A 13666-nucleotide genomic window follows, 5' to 3' on the forward strand; every position below is an offset into this window, starting at 1 on the left:
TAGCTATAATAAAGCAAAGTGCAACCTCTTATTAGTATTATTAGTGTCACATTTAGAGAAATTTTGCACAAATTCCACAAAATGTTAAGATTATTCAAAATTGAGAATTTTCAAAGTAATTTCAAGTCATATGTTTGAAGTAGGACTAAATTTATCATCATTACTGTCAGCTTTTCCCCTCAGTATTGGGTTAAGAGCTGTAGGTGGGGCATCCGGGGTGAGGGTCTTATTACGCAACAGAATAGGTGAAGAGGGAGGAGACTAAGAAATCAGGAGGATATAAAAAGAAAATGTGTCGTCATTGTCACAAGTCTGAGGCTGATGTAATATTCACTGACAATCCTGTGTTGTGCTCAGATAGAATTCAACATATTCAGACTATTAAGCTCTCTGGATTTGTTATAAAAGAGAAGTTTGAGATGACATGCAGTCACTCAAGGCCAGATGCCAAATATTACTTTAATCCAACCTGGCAGATAAATACTGCAGAGATGCCTGGGCAGTGGATATTTGGACTATACTTAGCTGTCATAAACCTTGACATTTGGCATGTGTATCTAACATGAAAAGAGGGTTTCATTGTGAATTATGTCATTGATGTGGTTGCATTGGTCCTAATGAATGTTTTTAGCACATTAAACATAAGTGATAAATCAAATGTGGACCTTGATAAAGTCGTAAAAATTAATGAACAAGGTGAAAGCTGCTGGATTTATGTGCAACAACAAGCCCAGTGCTTTTTTAACCAGCCCACTGAAGATTCTGCACATCTACAATACCAAGTTCCCCATCATAACCATGTGAGCATGTTAAATGATCTGAACATGGAAGTGCGCACAATTAATTCCTCATACAGCCCAACAGAACAGTCACGACAAGGCACAGCTCTGTGTTTTAGGCCTGTGAGCAGGCATACAGTTACACCTGCTGTCAGAAATTTACCATCATTGCCCAGACAGTCATCGCATATGGAAGGATCCTCTGCAACTACATGTTAACTGTCACAGCAAAATAGGATCCGAAGTGCAAACCAACACATATCAGATGATGTGGAAGGTTTTAATGAAGATCATAATCTTTCCTTAAAAAACTGTTTTTATTATTCTGTTTGACGTATGTGGCCTTTATTGGTAATAGACACCCACAGCCCTGTTAGCCCATTTATAACCCTGAGCGGGCTCCAGCAGTAAATACGAGGCTTAGGGAAGTATCACGTGGGTCTGCTACAAAGAGCACAAAACCATTTGGTATTGCCTGGGATGGCCAAGAGTTCACATCACAGAGGCAATTTAGTCATGAGGTCACACTACACAGGAAAAAATGAAAGAAGACACTCAAGGCAGCGAGATGGACTACACTGACACCCTCTGGTCTATAACAGCCATGGAAAACTATTACACTGAGACACACAGAAGCACATACACACCTAATCCTAACCTAAACCATATCCACAAACTAATAGAAGTCCTTTAAATTGTAAGAGTAAAAAATGTTTTTTTATTTATTTTGTATTATTTACAACAGAAGCTGTAGAAAACATAACACAGTTTGTCACACTCTAAGAAAAATGTTGGAAAAGAAAGTTTAGAAATAAAAAAGAAGAATAAAAAAAGAGCACATTTAGAGTTTTAGATCAAATGATAGATTACTAATTTCTTCGATGATACTTCTGCAGTAACAGCAGAGTGTCCCGGCTGAACTGGTAGGTGAGCTTCTTTTTCACCTTGAAGATCTCTCCAGACCGAGCATAGTTCCTGAGGGCCCGAGACATCTTCTGATAAGTCATGGGCCTCTTGTTGCCCTTCCTTTGCCCCCAGAGTGCTGCCACTAGGTCCTTGTTCCTGGAGGAGAAACGGAAAACACCTGCAGCTGCTGGCACCCAGGACACACAGTGAGCCATGTTTGGATCCTCCAACATCTCAAACAGAAAGTGAAAGAGTCGCACCTTTCTACCTGCAGACAGTAAAAAGCACAGCAAGTGGCATGTACATTAAGATATAAAAGAGATTTAAAAGAGGATTTGGGGACTACCATGGCAGCTGTGTTGCACTAAAACAGTTAGTGCTGGTTACAGTTAATAATTTCCTCAAATACAGCTATTCCCAGAAAATCTCTTCACTGATGGGATGCCATTTAGCGGAGAGGCTGAAGCTGTAAACATTGCGGTTATCTGATAGATATGTAAAATCAGTCATTGAGCTAAGCTGTGCATAGCTCCATTGTTTTTACAGTAAAGGGAAGGTCTCTTATTTGCTCTCTTGGTATTGTTTGCCTCAGGCTACTAGCAACAGGGGCAATAACAGTATCCAGTGACCAAAAAAAGGAGAACTCACCCCTCCCCCCTGCTGTGACCTGGTGTTTGGTTGATTGTCTTGCTGATACGAAGTTTGGCAGTGACCCATGCTCAGACAATGTTGCTGTTGTATTTTGGGTTAGAGTTCCTGGAGCATCGTGTGCCAGGATGGGGAGAAGTGCAGGTTTGATGTTCTTTGATAAAGAAAATGATGGAATATATATGTATATAAGAAGATCATCTGATCAGAGTCTTATCCATAATAATAGTTTTATACATGGTGTAGTAAAATATAAGCCTCCTAGATGGAAAAGAGCACTAATACAAAAATTTTAATGCTTACAGGTTGTTCATAGCAAGTCCAGTGCTGCTCACATGATGGATCATCTGCAGATACTCGTCTGTCATCCTTACCTGTAGTCCAGTACATCTTGTTCACTGTGAAAAGCAAGAAAGTTGCTCAGAGATCACCATGAAATAGCTCTGTAAGTATTATTATTTAAGTTCCCAGCCATTCCTCCTACCATTTTCCCCAGTGTTCTGTCTGTAGTACTCCTCGAGGAACTCTAAGATCACCTCCAGATCAGTCTGAGTCTCCTGCAAAGAATTCTGATAAAGATAAATAATTGATCACAAGCCTTGAGTACAGTTTCATTTTCTAGTAGTTTTGCCTTTAGAAATTCATCAAACATCGGTCGTGCAGTAAGTCTAGTCTTTACTGTACCATGGCTGATGATGTTATTCTAATGCAGTAGAGTCCTTGCAGTTTAGGTGAATTTCACAGAACTGACTTTGAGACACTCAAGTACCCAGACTCTTATTATACCCCCACAGAAGCGAGCTTTCCACATAACACCAGACGTTTTTTACCCTGGGCTCACAGGAACAATGACCACCATCCCACAAAGCACCAGCACCAGTCAGCCCATTAACAAAGCCTCCCAGCACTGACCACATCCTCCCCGCTGAACCAGATAAGACCTGGCCTGTAGGCAGCCTCTACACAATACTCTCTTTTCAGGAAAAGAACACACTTGCTGCCATATTTTTCCTCTCAGGATGTGTCTTAATTTCAATTTTTGTAGTGTGGCTGTAATATTTCACTACAATGGAGACAGTGCCAAATCTTTCAACACAGGCCTTGTATTTTTGATAATGAGTTTTTTCTTTTTGGACAAATGAGGAGAATAAGGCCACAATTTGTTTTTATGAAGTGAGTAAAACCAAGCACATGTGAAAGTACACAGAACCATTTAATAAAATCAAGAATGTTATTATTACACAATAAATACAATAGTACACAGTTTATTTTGTAGTACAAGGATTCAAGGCAGCTGGACAAAAGCCGGTTCAGTGACTGGAATGAGGCTGGACTCACTGGAGGCTGTGGTGAAGAGATGCAGTCAGAAAAAGATTGAGTCCATCCTGGAATACACTGATCATCCCCTGCACAACATCCTGATGGCAGTGGACGACTCACCTCACTGAGCTGCAGCACTGACCGATACAGGAGATCCTTCATCCCCACTGCCATCAGGCTCTACAACACCTTAGTCAATGGTAGATGAAAACTCTACATGAACTGGACTACTACTGACTAGTCCTTACTACTGGCTACTTATTACTATACAAGACTACCTAAATTTCCCTCTGGGGATTATAAAATTTATCTAATCGCATCCCATCTAATACTTCCTTAATGCTTTTATCAACAAAATACTCAAAATGATTCAGGTGTTTTTTATTTAAATAAAACAAATGTCTTTATTCATTTACAGAATTTCCCACGAATATATTATTTACAACTTAATTTACAGTAATACTCCTCTATATGAAGTACAAAATGCTAAAATAAAGGGTATTTAAAAACACTTTTGACTGAAGACTTTGTGAAAGTAGTAGTAGTAGTAGTAGTCCCACCGTAACATGCATACAGGCACTGGGACCAGAAAGTCTGAAAGCTGAAAAGTCTTGGAAAGCGTTTTCAAACTTTAAAGGTTTAGATAACTTCTTCTGCCTGTAACGAAATCCTCTGTCAGCTCAGAGTTTGGTTGTGGTGTGTGAGGTGAAGCTGGAGGCCAGGTCATAGTCCTCTTGCAGTGGGTAGTGTACATACCAGCTGTGCCAGTCTGCTGCTGCCGAGCCGCAATAGCTCTGTTCAGAAGGGTTTTGCTGCTGGGTGTGGACCTCCTCCTGTGTAGGGTGGCAGGGCAGGTGCAGAGACACCTGTGCAGAGCCGAGCCTGTGCAGGATATCTGGGTTGAACTGGTAGGTGAGTTTGCGGCGTACTTTGATGATCTCACCGGTGCGACTGTAGTTTCTCAGAGCTCTTGCCATCTTCTGATAGGTCATGGTCTTGCGGTTGCCCTTGCGCTGGCCCCAGCACTCAGCCAGCTTCTCCTTGTTCTTGGAAATGAAGTGGAAGGTGCCGCTGCCGCTGTCTGTCCACTGGATTGAATCACCCATGTTGGGGTCATTCAGAGCTTCATGGAGGTATTCATAAAGTCTGAGCTTTTTTCGACCTAGAGAGGATTGAATTGGACTTGTTTTACTGTTGATAAACTAATAAATGTATGAAAATAAATAAATGAAAAAATATAAAATGTCTCTGAACCCCCAGGAAAATGTCAGTGCATGCTTATTACCTTTGCTGTTTCTCTGTGGTGGTAAGCCTGAGTAGAAATGAGGGTATTCAGTTGCTACAGAGTGACTCATGGAGACATCAGGGATTACCTGAGGCCAGGGCTGCTGCTGCATGACAGATATGTTCAGTCAAAAAAGGCTGTTAACATCTCTGACACATACAAAGTGTATTTGTTGTCTGAGCACTACGTACCACTGAGTCATTCCAGTCATATACAGGAGCTGGTGCTTCAGGCAGGTGTGTGACGAGGCAGCAGGAGCTTTGACACTGTTGCTGGGTACCCAGAGTTTCATAATATGCATACTCTGACAAGACAAAAGTGATCATTTCAAAAATTAACACAAGTAAAAGTGATATAATTGATCCAAATTTCTGCTTTACATAAAAATAGGGATACTTTCTAGAAATGTGTACAGAGCATGATTTAAAATAGAATAAGGAGGTTTTTTTTTGTTTAGAATCATGTGTTCTTATAGTAACCTGTGCAGTTTCTGAAATATTTTGTTTGTACCTGAGTAATATGAAGTATTTGAATGCTGTTCAATCACATCAATTGCATCCTGGAAGTCTTGGTTGATGTCGTTCTCCAAGGATGTCTAGAACAGGTAGACAGGCAGACAAAACTTCATTTCATTAAAAAAAATGCTTAATTTTTCCTTAAGTGTAAAATAATTAACATGAAGCTGTGAATGAATATGAGATGAAAAGGTTCATTTCCATCTTTCAGATAGCTGAGAACATAATCAAAAGCAGCATCCTTGGAACTCACCATCTTCTCTGGGTGTTGCCCTCACTTGAGGCAATTTCGGTCCTAATAGTTGAAAACTCTTACACTACTGCAGGTGTAAGGTATTGGACAGGTATATATATGTGTTGCAGACCTCCAATACCTGTTCGGTATTCAGGCACCTGAATAGGTAGAGAGGCCGGTCAATTTAAATGTGTTAACGTCATGATGTACTACTGCCCTACACTTCTTCTTTTTTTGGAAGCACAGATCAGATCCACCTGCAAGCATCACACTTTGTCTCATGGTGGAGATCACAATCTACAGACAACAAAAACCTCTTTTATTGCACACTCGACCCAGGAATACCACCAATTCTCAGTCTGACCTAAGAATTTGCATACTGAGCAAGCTATGTATCTAACATAGATATAATATAATTGATGCTCTTCAGGATTGTGCTTTCTGTAAATTGAAACTTGAGCCTATAGGATTGCTGGAAACCTTTCGCTATGGCCTTCTGTTTTTGTTTTGTGCTTTAACCAATATTTGCATAAGTTCCTATGATTTGAACCAATGGTTTGGCTCTTACAAGCACCAAAGCAACAATTAACCTGCAATAAATCCATTGGATCTGAATCAGTGTTGTCAGTGTTAATAACTTTATCTATTCTTTTTTTTTTTTTATATATATTCCATTTTCATTTAAAGGCTAAAATGCCAGAACCAACAAAATATATCTTTTTTATATCAATGTAGTTTTGTGTTATTATTCTAAAAATTAAAACGATTATATTTGCACATTTGCCTCATAACATCTAATAGCTCATTGTGTTCTGAAATATTAACCAACAAATTAAAAAAATTGTTAAAAACTTAAATTCAAAGCAAAAACCACTTGCATTCCTACAAAGCACCTTTTTGCACCCCACAGGTGTGTGGGTCTGTAAGTGCTCAGTGTGGAACTAAAGGGGAATTAAAATTAATGTCCTGAGTATTTAATTGAGCAGAATACCACAAATGCAATTTCAGATAAATGTGCTTGTAAAAGTTAATGGTTAATAATAAGGCAATCACAGATAAATGCAACCTGCACCTTCTTTCCCCACAAAGCCAACCCTCCTGTTCAAATAAACACAGGCTTTTTGAGAAGTTCATTTATCACAGGCGTGCAGTTTTAAATATCAACTGACTTGCTCCTGAAGTTCCCCTTTCAGCCCCGTTAAAGTGGCTGTCAGGCCTGAATGCTGAGCTGGAAATATCCTGGCAACAAAAAATGGGGATGCACAGATTATAGCAGGGACAAAGGTTTATCAGTTTGTTCGTGCACAGATCAATCCAGCTTGACTCCATATAACTTGATTTGTATCATTATTTCCTCTGATTTTAACTTATAACTTTTCCGTCAGTGAAGATGTCACAAGGACTTAACATATTTTGTGAGTATGTGTTTGTGTGCATGAGAGTAAGGAAGGTGTGTCTCTGTGTGTGGGTGTGTGTGCAAGCATGCAAATATGTATGTGTGCATGTGTGTTTCCTGCCTGTGCAAAATGCTGATAAGAACAAAGAACCACAAAACCCTGTCCTCTCCCATTCCGCATTTCCCCCTTTCCATTTAGACTGAAACTCCATAAATTAAAGACCACAGCCTGTCGGGCTGAAGCTGAGGCCTGACAGCTGTGTGCTGATGTTGGCACTGTGAGGGACTGACGGGTTTGCTCCATTAGGCTGGTTTGGGGTCTTAAGAAATTTCATATTTTTCTGTCATTTTTACAATTTTATAATCCATGGTACTGCACCATTACTCATAAATGTTCCTTATTATCACCGTTTGATTACAGAAATCACTTATCTGGGAGTTCAGTTTTTTCTTGGTTGTAGTATCTTTGAGCCCACACTATTCTATTCTTTACAATTCTACGCTTTTCTATTATATTCTGTTCTGTTAGTAATTCCATCACTGATGAGTGACTTCAGGCTTGGCCATATCGCTCCACCACTTTGGTCCCAGCTGAAATATAAACAACTATTGGATGGTTGGGCACATTAGGTTCATGTTCACCAGAGGATGAAATGTGAGAACACTGGTGGTCGTCTAGCAATAAGGACACGATCAGGTCAACATTTTAACTGTGCAATAGCTCAGGTTGTGTCAAACATTCCCAGCAGCCTCAGCTGCACTCAGCATTCAAACAGCAACCAAATAAAAGCAACAAACTTCAAAAATAGGATAAAAAACAGTTTCATATGCGGCTAATGATAACTGTCTGATGCTGGTGTCAGCAGTAACATAATACACTTCCCAGCTTGAGGGGTTTTCTGCAGGAGGAGCAAGTAATGGAAAGATCTGAGTTTAGAGAAATGCTGTTACAGAAAAAAATAGAATGAAATGTAACAATAAAATACCATGCAACTGAATATAATAGAATAGAATTGAATAGAACAGAACACACACAACAGAATATAAAAGATAATCTAGTAACCAGATTATTTTATTCTGATTATTCTGATTATGCTGTATTTACAGGTAGTAATGATTTATCATCAGACATATAATAATCTTAAATTGTGCCCTCTGCTGCTTGTCCTCTCTATTCTCAGTTCTTTTTATGTTGCTTCATTATGATGTGTGTTTTATAATGTTTTTTCTTCTTTGGATATTCATGTCTATTTATTAAGATTTTTATTACCACTTCCACATATAGTTTTTATGCTTGTGGTATTTGATTGATTTTAGCTTTGTGGTTAACAGTGTTTTCTTTCTTTCTTCTCCTTTTTATTGTGTAGTACTATTGTCTCATTTGAATTGAATGAAAATTGTAGTCCCTGTGACATTATAGTCACTGATAATCATAGTTTACACACTTCTATGTATATTTTTTATATTCTTCACCTGTTAAATGGTAGTTTCCTCACATTTTAACACATATGCTGAAGTTATACAGCTAACATTACTTATTTCCCTTTAACACACTGCATTTCTTGCTGATACCTTGGTATTTTATATTTATTTTATTTTTCATGTTATTTTTAATGCTGAAGGTAAATTCATGCTTAATATGTGGTCAGATGTGTTTAAATGTGTGTGCTGAGTGAAAAAAGACACAGAGGGATTCATGTTTATCTGTGAAAGTGGTAAGTGTATTTGCTGCACCTTTATTTTTCCAAACAAAGAAGCACTTTCCTTCCCCTTCTCAATTCAATAGCTGTATGCATGTTGGCACCGATGTGGGAACGGCGGGGTAACCGCAGCACAGTCGGCTGCATTGTTCTTCTTTATTTCCTGGCACTCGATGAAAATCAAGAAGTGTCAGACCCAGTGGTGTATAATTAGTCTATCGTGCTGAATGCTGGTGTGACCGCAGAGTTATAATCATTATCTATGAGATCATGTTCGTGTCCTGGGTGAGAACTTTAGAACAAGGCTGATAAAAGCAGGTTAAGTCACTGTGTCTATGCTGCAATTAACATGCAATTATTCTGTTTTAAAAAAGCCTTTATTCAGGTTTTATAATCTCAGCAAAACACTTTATTATATATGCAGTGAAACTAAAATGACATACATACATACATGTGTTTTTTAGCCACTCACAGATTCTGGTTAAACACCTGTAATGTGAACAGAGTGCCCTTTTGTCCTGAGGCTGACACTGGTTTCATTGCTCGTTGAATGGGTGTAATGTTGCTGACTGAGCAGCAGAATGCACCAAGCACACACTGCGTTTCTTGTGCTTTAATGCTTTCATTTGATTTTTCTCACCTTTTTTCTCTCTTTTACAGTCTTTACTCTCCTGCTCTTGATTTTTATTGTTCCCAAAGCTGAAATACACTAATATTCCTATCATATCATCTAGATGGCCAATATTTCATCCAAGCCAGAAGCCAGACAACTTCATCCTTGAAGGACAGAATGGGCTGTCTTGTTTGAATATAGGTGCTCAAAATAATGGCAAAGTAATGAGAGACACAGTGACACAAAGAATCACCAAAGAAACAGTTCAAGTTTTAGGATTCTTTAAAATATTACATTGCATGATTTTACCTTCCTGGTTTAGGTTTTACTGGCTAAGGTTCTTGCGAGATCTATTGAACACAGAAAAACAAAGGCCATAAGGTCTGCCTTGAGCTGAGGTAGCACAAAACAAATCAGAAAAATCAAATTAGTGTCTAACAGCTACAAAACAAAAAGATTCAGCGAGTAAAACCAAGAATTCAGAGAGCAAAGTGGAATATTTCAACTGGAATAAATTTCAAAACACAGAGACCTGCGTTGAAAGGTGATTCAGGGTTAAAGAGAAGGTTTCTACTTTCTGCAGTAGGCCACAGCCCCATATGCAACTATTCCCACAACAGCGACTAAAGCAGCACCTCCACACAGCAGCTCTGTGGAGCTCAGAGGTTTGACAGTTTTCTTCTCTACAGCTGCTTGAGACTCTTCAACTGAGTGTTCCCCTGTTTCTGACAGAGGAATCTGTGAGAATTTTTGTTGCTCCAAACGCTCCACTGAAGATTCTGCTGCCATCGGTGCGAGGATGGAGGGAGGGTGGAGCCCCTGAGTAGAGTAAAGCTCCTCTACTTCAGAGGTTGTGGTTGAAGGGACAGGGGTGGATGTAGCAGAGGGGGGTTCAAGCCTGACAATAGGCAGAAGAGGCAGGGCCATCGGGGGAACTACCTGCCTGAATCCTGCAGGCTCCCTCTCCACCTGAGGCTCTTCTGATGACACAAGGAGCTCCTCAGTTTCTGGGACCTGGAGGTCTTGTTCGTCCTCCCTGAGCTCAGCCAGCTCCCTCTCCCCACCCAACACACTCAACACACTCGTCTGCAGCTCCTCATCTTCTTCCTCCTCTTCCTCAGGTCTCCTTCCCCTCTCCTCTTTTGTAGGCTCCTTCTCTGCCTCCTCCAGCATCTCGACTTCCTCTTGCTCTAGGTGGACCATATCAGAGTTGGAGGAATGGTTCTCCTCTCCGGCCAGAACTGCCCCATCACTGCTATCAAGGCTCTTGGTGTCCTCGGGGTCCATGTCACCCATTGTGGACCAAGACTCTGCAAGCAGGCTCTCACTCTGCCAGGGTCCAAGGTTCTCTACTTGGGTCGGCGGCAGATCTGCAGGACTGGGGCTGGGGGATCTAGCCTGCCCTCCTCCTGCATCCTCCCTGCTAGACTCAACTGGGGTCTTCCCCTCCAGAATGAAGGCTGGCTGCTGCAGACACAAAACAGACCAGATTTTGGGCAAGTACAGTTAGTCATGACTAAGCCCTACAGCAGTGGACGTCAACAAGTACATTTACTTAACTTTTACATTAACTCTCTTGACTGTGTTGCCACTGCCACCTGGCTGCACAGATCTGGTTACTCTACGGAGTGACAGCCTCCAGGAATATGGTGTAGTGGTGTAATTGTAGCTCATACTACACTGTGGTGATTAAATCCTCATTTTATAATCTCACAGTAGAGTTTTCTGAATAACTGTGGTTAAATATTACATGTGTAATTATTTCATTATAATTAAAATCCCCATAAGTAGAATATGAATATTTCCAACTTTGGTGCCCCCTGGTGGTAGTATCAAAAAAGACACCTGTGAAGACAGCAAAGAATGATCCTACCATGACCCCGAGACCAACAGACTAAAAGCAGCAAATCTGCATTAATTTGCACTTGGACTATCAGAATAGTGTTTGAAATTCATCACATGATCTGCTTCTTATCTGCTTTTTTTACTTGCCTGTGTTCTCAGTGATATCAATAACTGTCACTGGAAAAAGTTACTCACTGGCTGCTCTGTATTACAGTGGCTGTGACTATCTATAGCCACATCCTGCATATCTTACTATGTTTAGGGACTATATACATCTCCATTTGTCACCCAAGAGTGGAAGCTATTTCAGTGATTCCACATGACGACTGAATTTGATGAGAGTATAAACATAAATGGAAGTGGTATATCATTTCTAACGTGACACCAAAATTCCTGCAGTCCATCTCTCATTCTTTCTGAGAACATTTAGTAAATATAAAATCCTTATTCCTTATTTGAAAAAATGCACTTTTCAGGGTGAAACTGCTCTCACAGCTGTTTGCTTGAATTTGGCTTGAATTCAGTTTGAAGCTGACCCTCATGTCTCAGCTTTGATTGCAGTCCCAAAATAGATATTAACAGCTGCTTTTCACTGTGTGATGTTCAGGCGTGTGGCCTGTCTGTGTTTTCTCTCGTTTCAGAACATGTCACTTAACAACAAATCGCTTCTCAGCTTAAATATCTGTTACACTTGAATCTAAGAGGTGTTGGTCATTATTGTAAGCAAACTAAATATTTGTAAATAGTGATAATTAGTGCAGAAAACTTACTAGGCCTAAAATGAACATTCCTTTCCAGGACTAAATCACCTCTTGTTTTGATCTGAACATTTTACATTTCTCTTTGTTTGCTCTCCCCCATGTTTTGATGCCAAAATCCTTGACATTGTATCACTCCTCCCCTTCCAGAGTGAGCAGACTGACCCATTCGCCTCCCAGACCTCACAGATTTAATGACTAACTAGCTGCCATATTGTGTCTCCAGGCCTGTGTGTCCTGTAGGCCTTTGCAAACTTCAATCCCAGTGTCATGGCTGCTTTAAACATTAAACCTGGCCACTTTTAAATTTTAAACCTTTTGCACACTCACGCACACACAGACACACACAGGGCAGCTCGTCTGTGTCCCTGTCTGCTGAGAATCCAATCAACCATTTCTGCTCTGTGACCCTCCAATACTTTCTGACCTACTTGAGTAATTGGATTCCCATTGATCCTTTCTCCAGCAAAAACAGAATGGCTGCTGAAGTAAATGATCAGTGAGATGTAGGGAACTCTTTCTATGTTATGCTGATGTGTAACAAGGACAGAGTGACTTTTGATGCCGGAATTTACAAAAGGTCAGCATTCAATGTCAAAGTGGGACGGGGACTGTTTAGATTTACAACTGTCTTGTGTAAGGTGAGATTTTGTCCTTCACTACTCCATAGTGACCCATAATGACCCTTACATGTTTACAATTAACACACCTTTAACAAAGTGTGGTGCACAAATGCCACAGTCAGATCACACTCTTGATTCTTGTAGCAATGCTCAATATTCACACTTCCTTTCAGGCTTTGCTGAAACTTTCTGCAATGTGAATAAAAAAAGAACATCCCGGCATACCTGTGTCTTCTTGGTGCAGAGCTGAGTGAGTTGCTAGGTGAGGAGCAAATACCGGGAATCAGAGTGAGACGTGTGTTCAGACACGAAGCCAGAAAACAACAGACAGGCAGACATGCATGCTGTCGCTGGCACAAGATGGACAAACTGTTCAAAAGTCTCTCTCTCTCTCTCTCCCTCCCTCCCTCTCTCACCCCACCTCCCAAGTTCATGACATAACATTTGGCTGGAGAGGAGTCAGTGGTGACTTTACTGTGCATTTAAAGTGAGAAAAACGTGAATAATGTAAGCGAATAGTGGAAAAAAAATTATTCCTGGATCTGGAATCAGAATTTAACTTGTGTATTGACAGTCTCTCAGAGGTCACCAAAGGTCAGAGGGCATTCTGTGTTTTATGTTCATTTTCCAAACAACAGATTATTAGTGAGTTCTCAGTGGGAGCTGGTGGCACAGAGTGGAAAATGGCAGGTAGGGAGAAGAGACATTTCTAAAGTTGGACTTTCCATGTTGACTGGTGACCTGTCCAGGGTGTACCCCTTCATTTAACCTAAGGAGAGCTGGGATAGGCTCCAGCAGATCCCTGTGACCCTAAAGAGGAATAAGCAGGTATAGATAATGGATGGATGGATGGACTTTCCATGTTCTCGCTCCCTCTGCTGACAAAACTGCATCAGTACAATTTTATAAACTAACTTAAACTTGCAGTTTTTTTTTTAAGGATCGACGTTAAATATACTCATTGGTCTTTAGACAGCCTCCTTCAGTATCGTGATAATAGTGTCTTATATAAAAGTAGGAATCTTCTTCTTTTCTTTTGGGCT

The 13666-nt window shown here is 40.3% G+C and overlaps 3 protein-coding genes across 4 annotated transcripts; all 3 read right to left on the reverse strand.

The window, feature by feature from the left end:
- Nucleotides 1-1474: 1474 nt before the first annotated feature.
- Nucleotides 1475-3223, reverse strand: spi2 (Spi-2 proto-oncogene). Of its 2 annotated transcripts, none has more exons than XM_026327099.1 (5): nt 3018-3223; nt 2818-2890; nt 2637-2731; nt 2334-2487; nt 1475-1953 (listed from the first exon to the last, which is right to left on the reverse strand). In XM_026327099.1, exons 1-5 carry the CDS (start codon nt 3018-3020, stop codon nt 1649-1651), a joined length of 630 nt encoding a protein of 209 aa, XP_026182884.1. In that variant the 5' UTR covers nt 3021-3223; the 3' UTR covers nt 1475-1648. The 2 variants fall into 2 exon arrangements, with proteins under 2 accessions (XP_026182884.1, XP_026182883.1); XM_026327098.1 differs by having other exon boundaries at nt 2818-2902.
- A 1110-nt stretch (nt 3224-4333) lies between these two features.
- Nucleotides 4334-5891, reverse strand: spic (Spi-C transcription factor (Spi-1/PU.1 related)). Its single transcript, XM_026327391.1, is given in 6 exon segments — nt 4334-4815; nt 4939-5044; nt 5130-5242; nt 5449-5533; nt 5703-5748; nt 5887-5891. Coding segments are annotated over 6 exon segments (837 nt in total).
- A 3770-nt stretch (nt 5892-9661) lies between these two features.
- On the reverse strand, nt 9662-12987 carry LOC113141798 (bcl-2-like protein 13). The gene is made up of 2 exons (XM_026326345.1): nt 12849-12987; nt 9662-10864 (listed from the first exon to the last, which is right to left on the reverse strand). The coding sequence occupies exon 2, from the start codon at nt 10691-10693 to the stop codon at nt 9968-9970; it is 726 nt and encodes a 241-aa protein (XP_026182130.1). The 5' UTR covers nt 10694-10864; nt 12849-12987; the 3' UTR covers nt 9662-9967.
- Between the last annotated feature and the right edge of the window lie 679 nt (nt 12988-13666).

The sequence above is a fragment of the Mastacembelus armatus genome, chromosome 23 (assembly GCF_900324485.2).
Source record: "Mastacembelus armatus chromosome 23, fMasArm1.2, whole genome shotgun sequence".
NCBI lineage: Eukaryota > Metazoa > Chordata > Actinopteri > Synbranchiformes > Mastacembelidae > Mastacembelus > Mastacembelus armatus.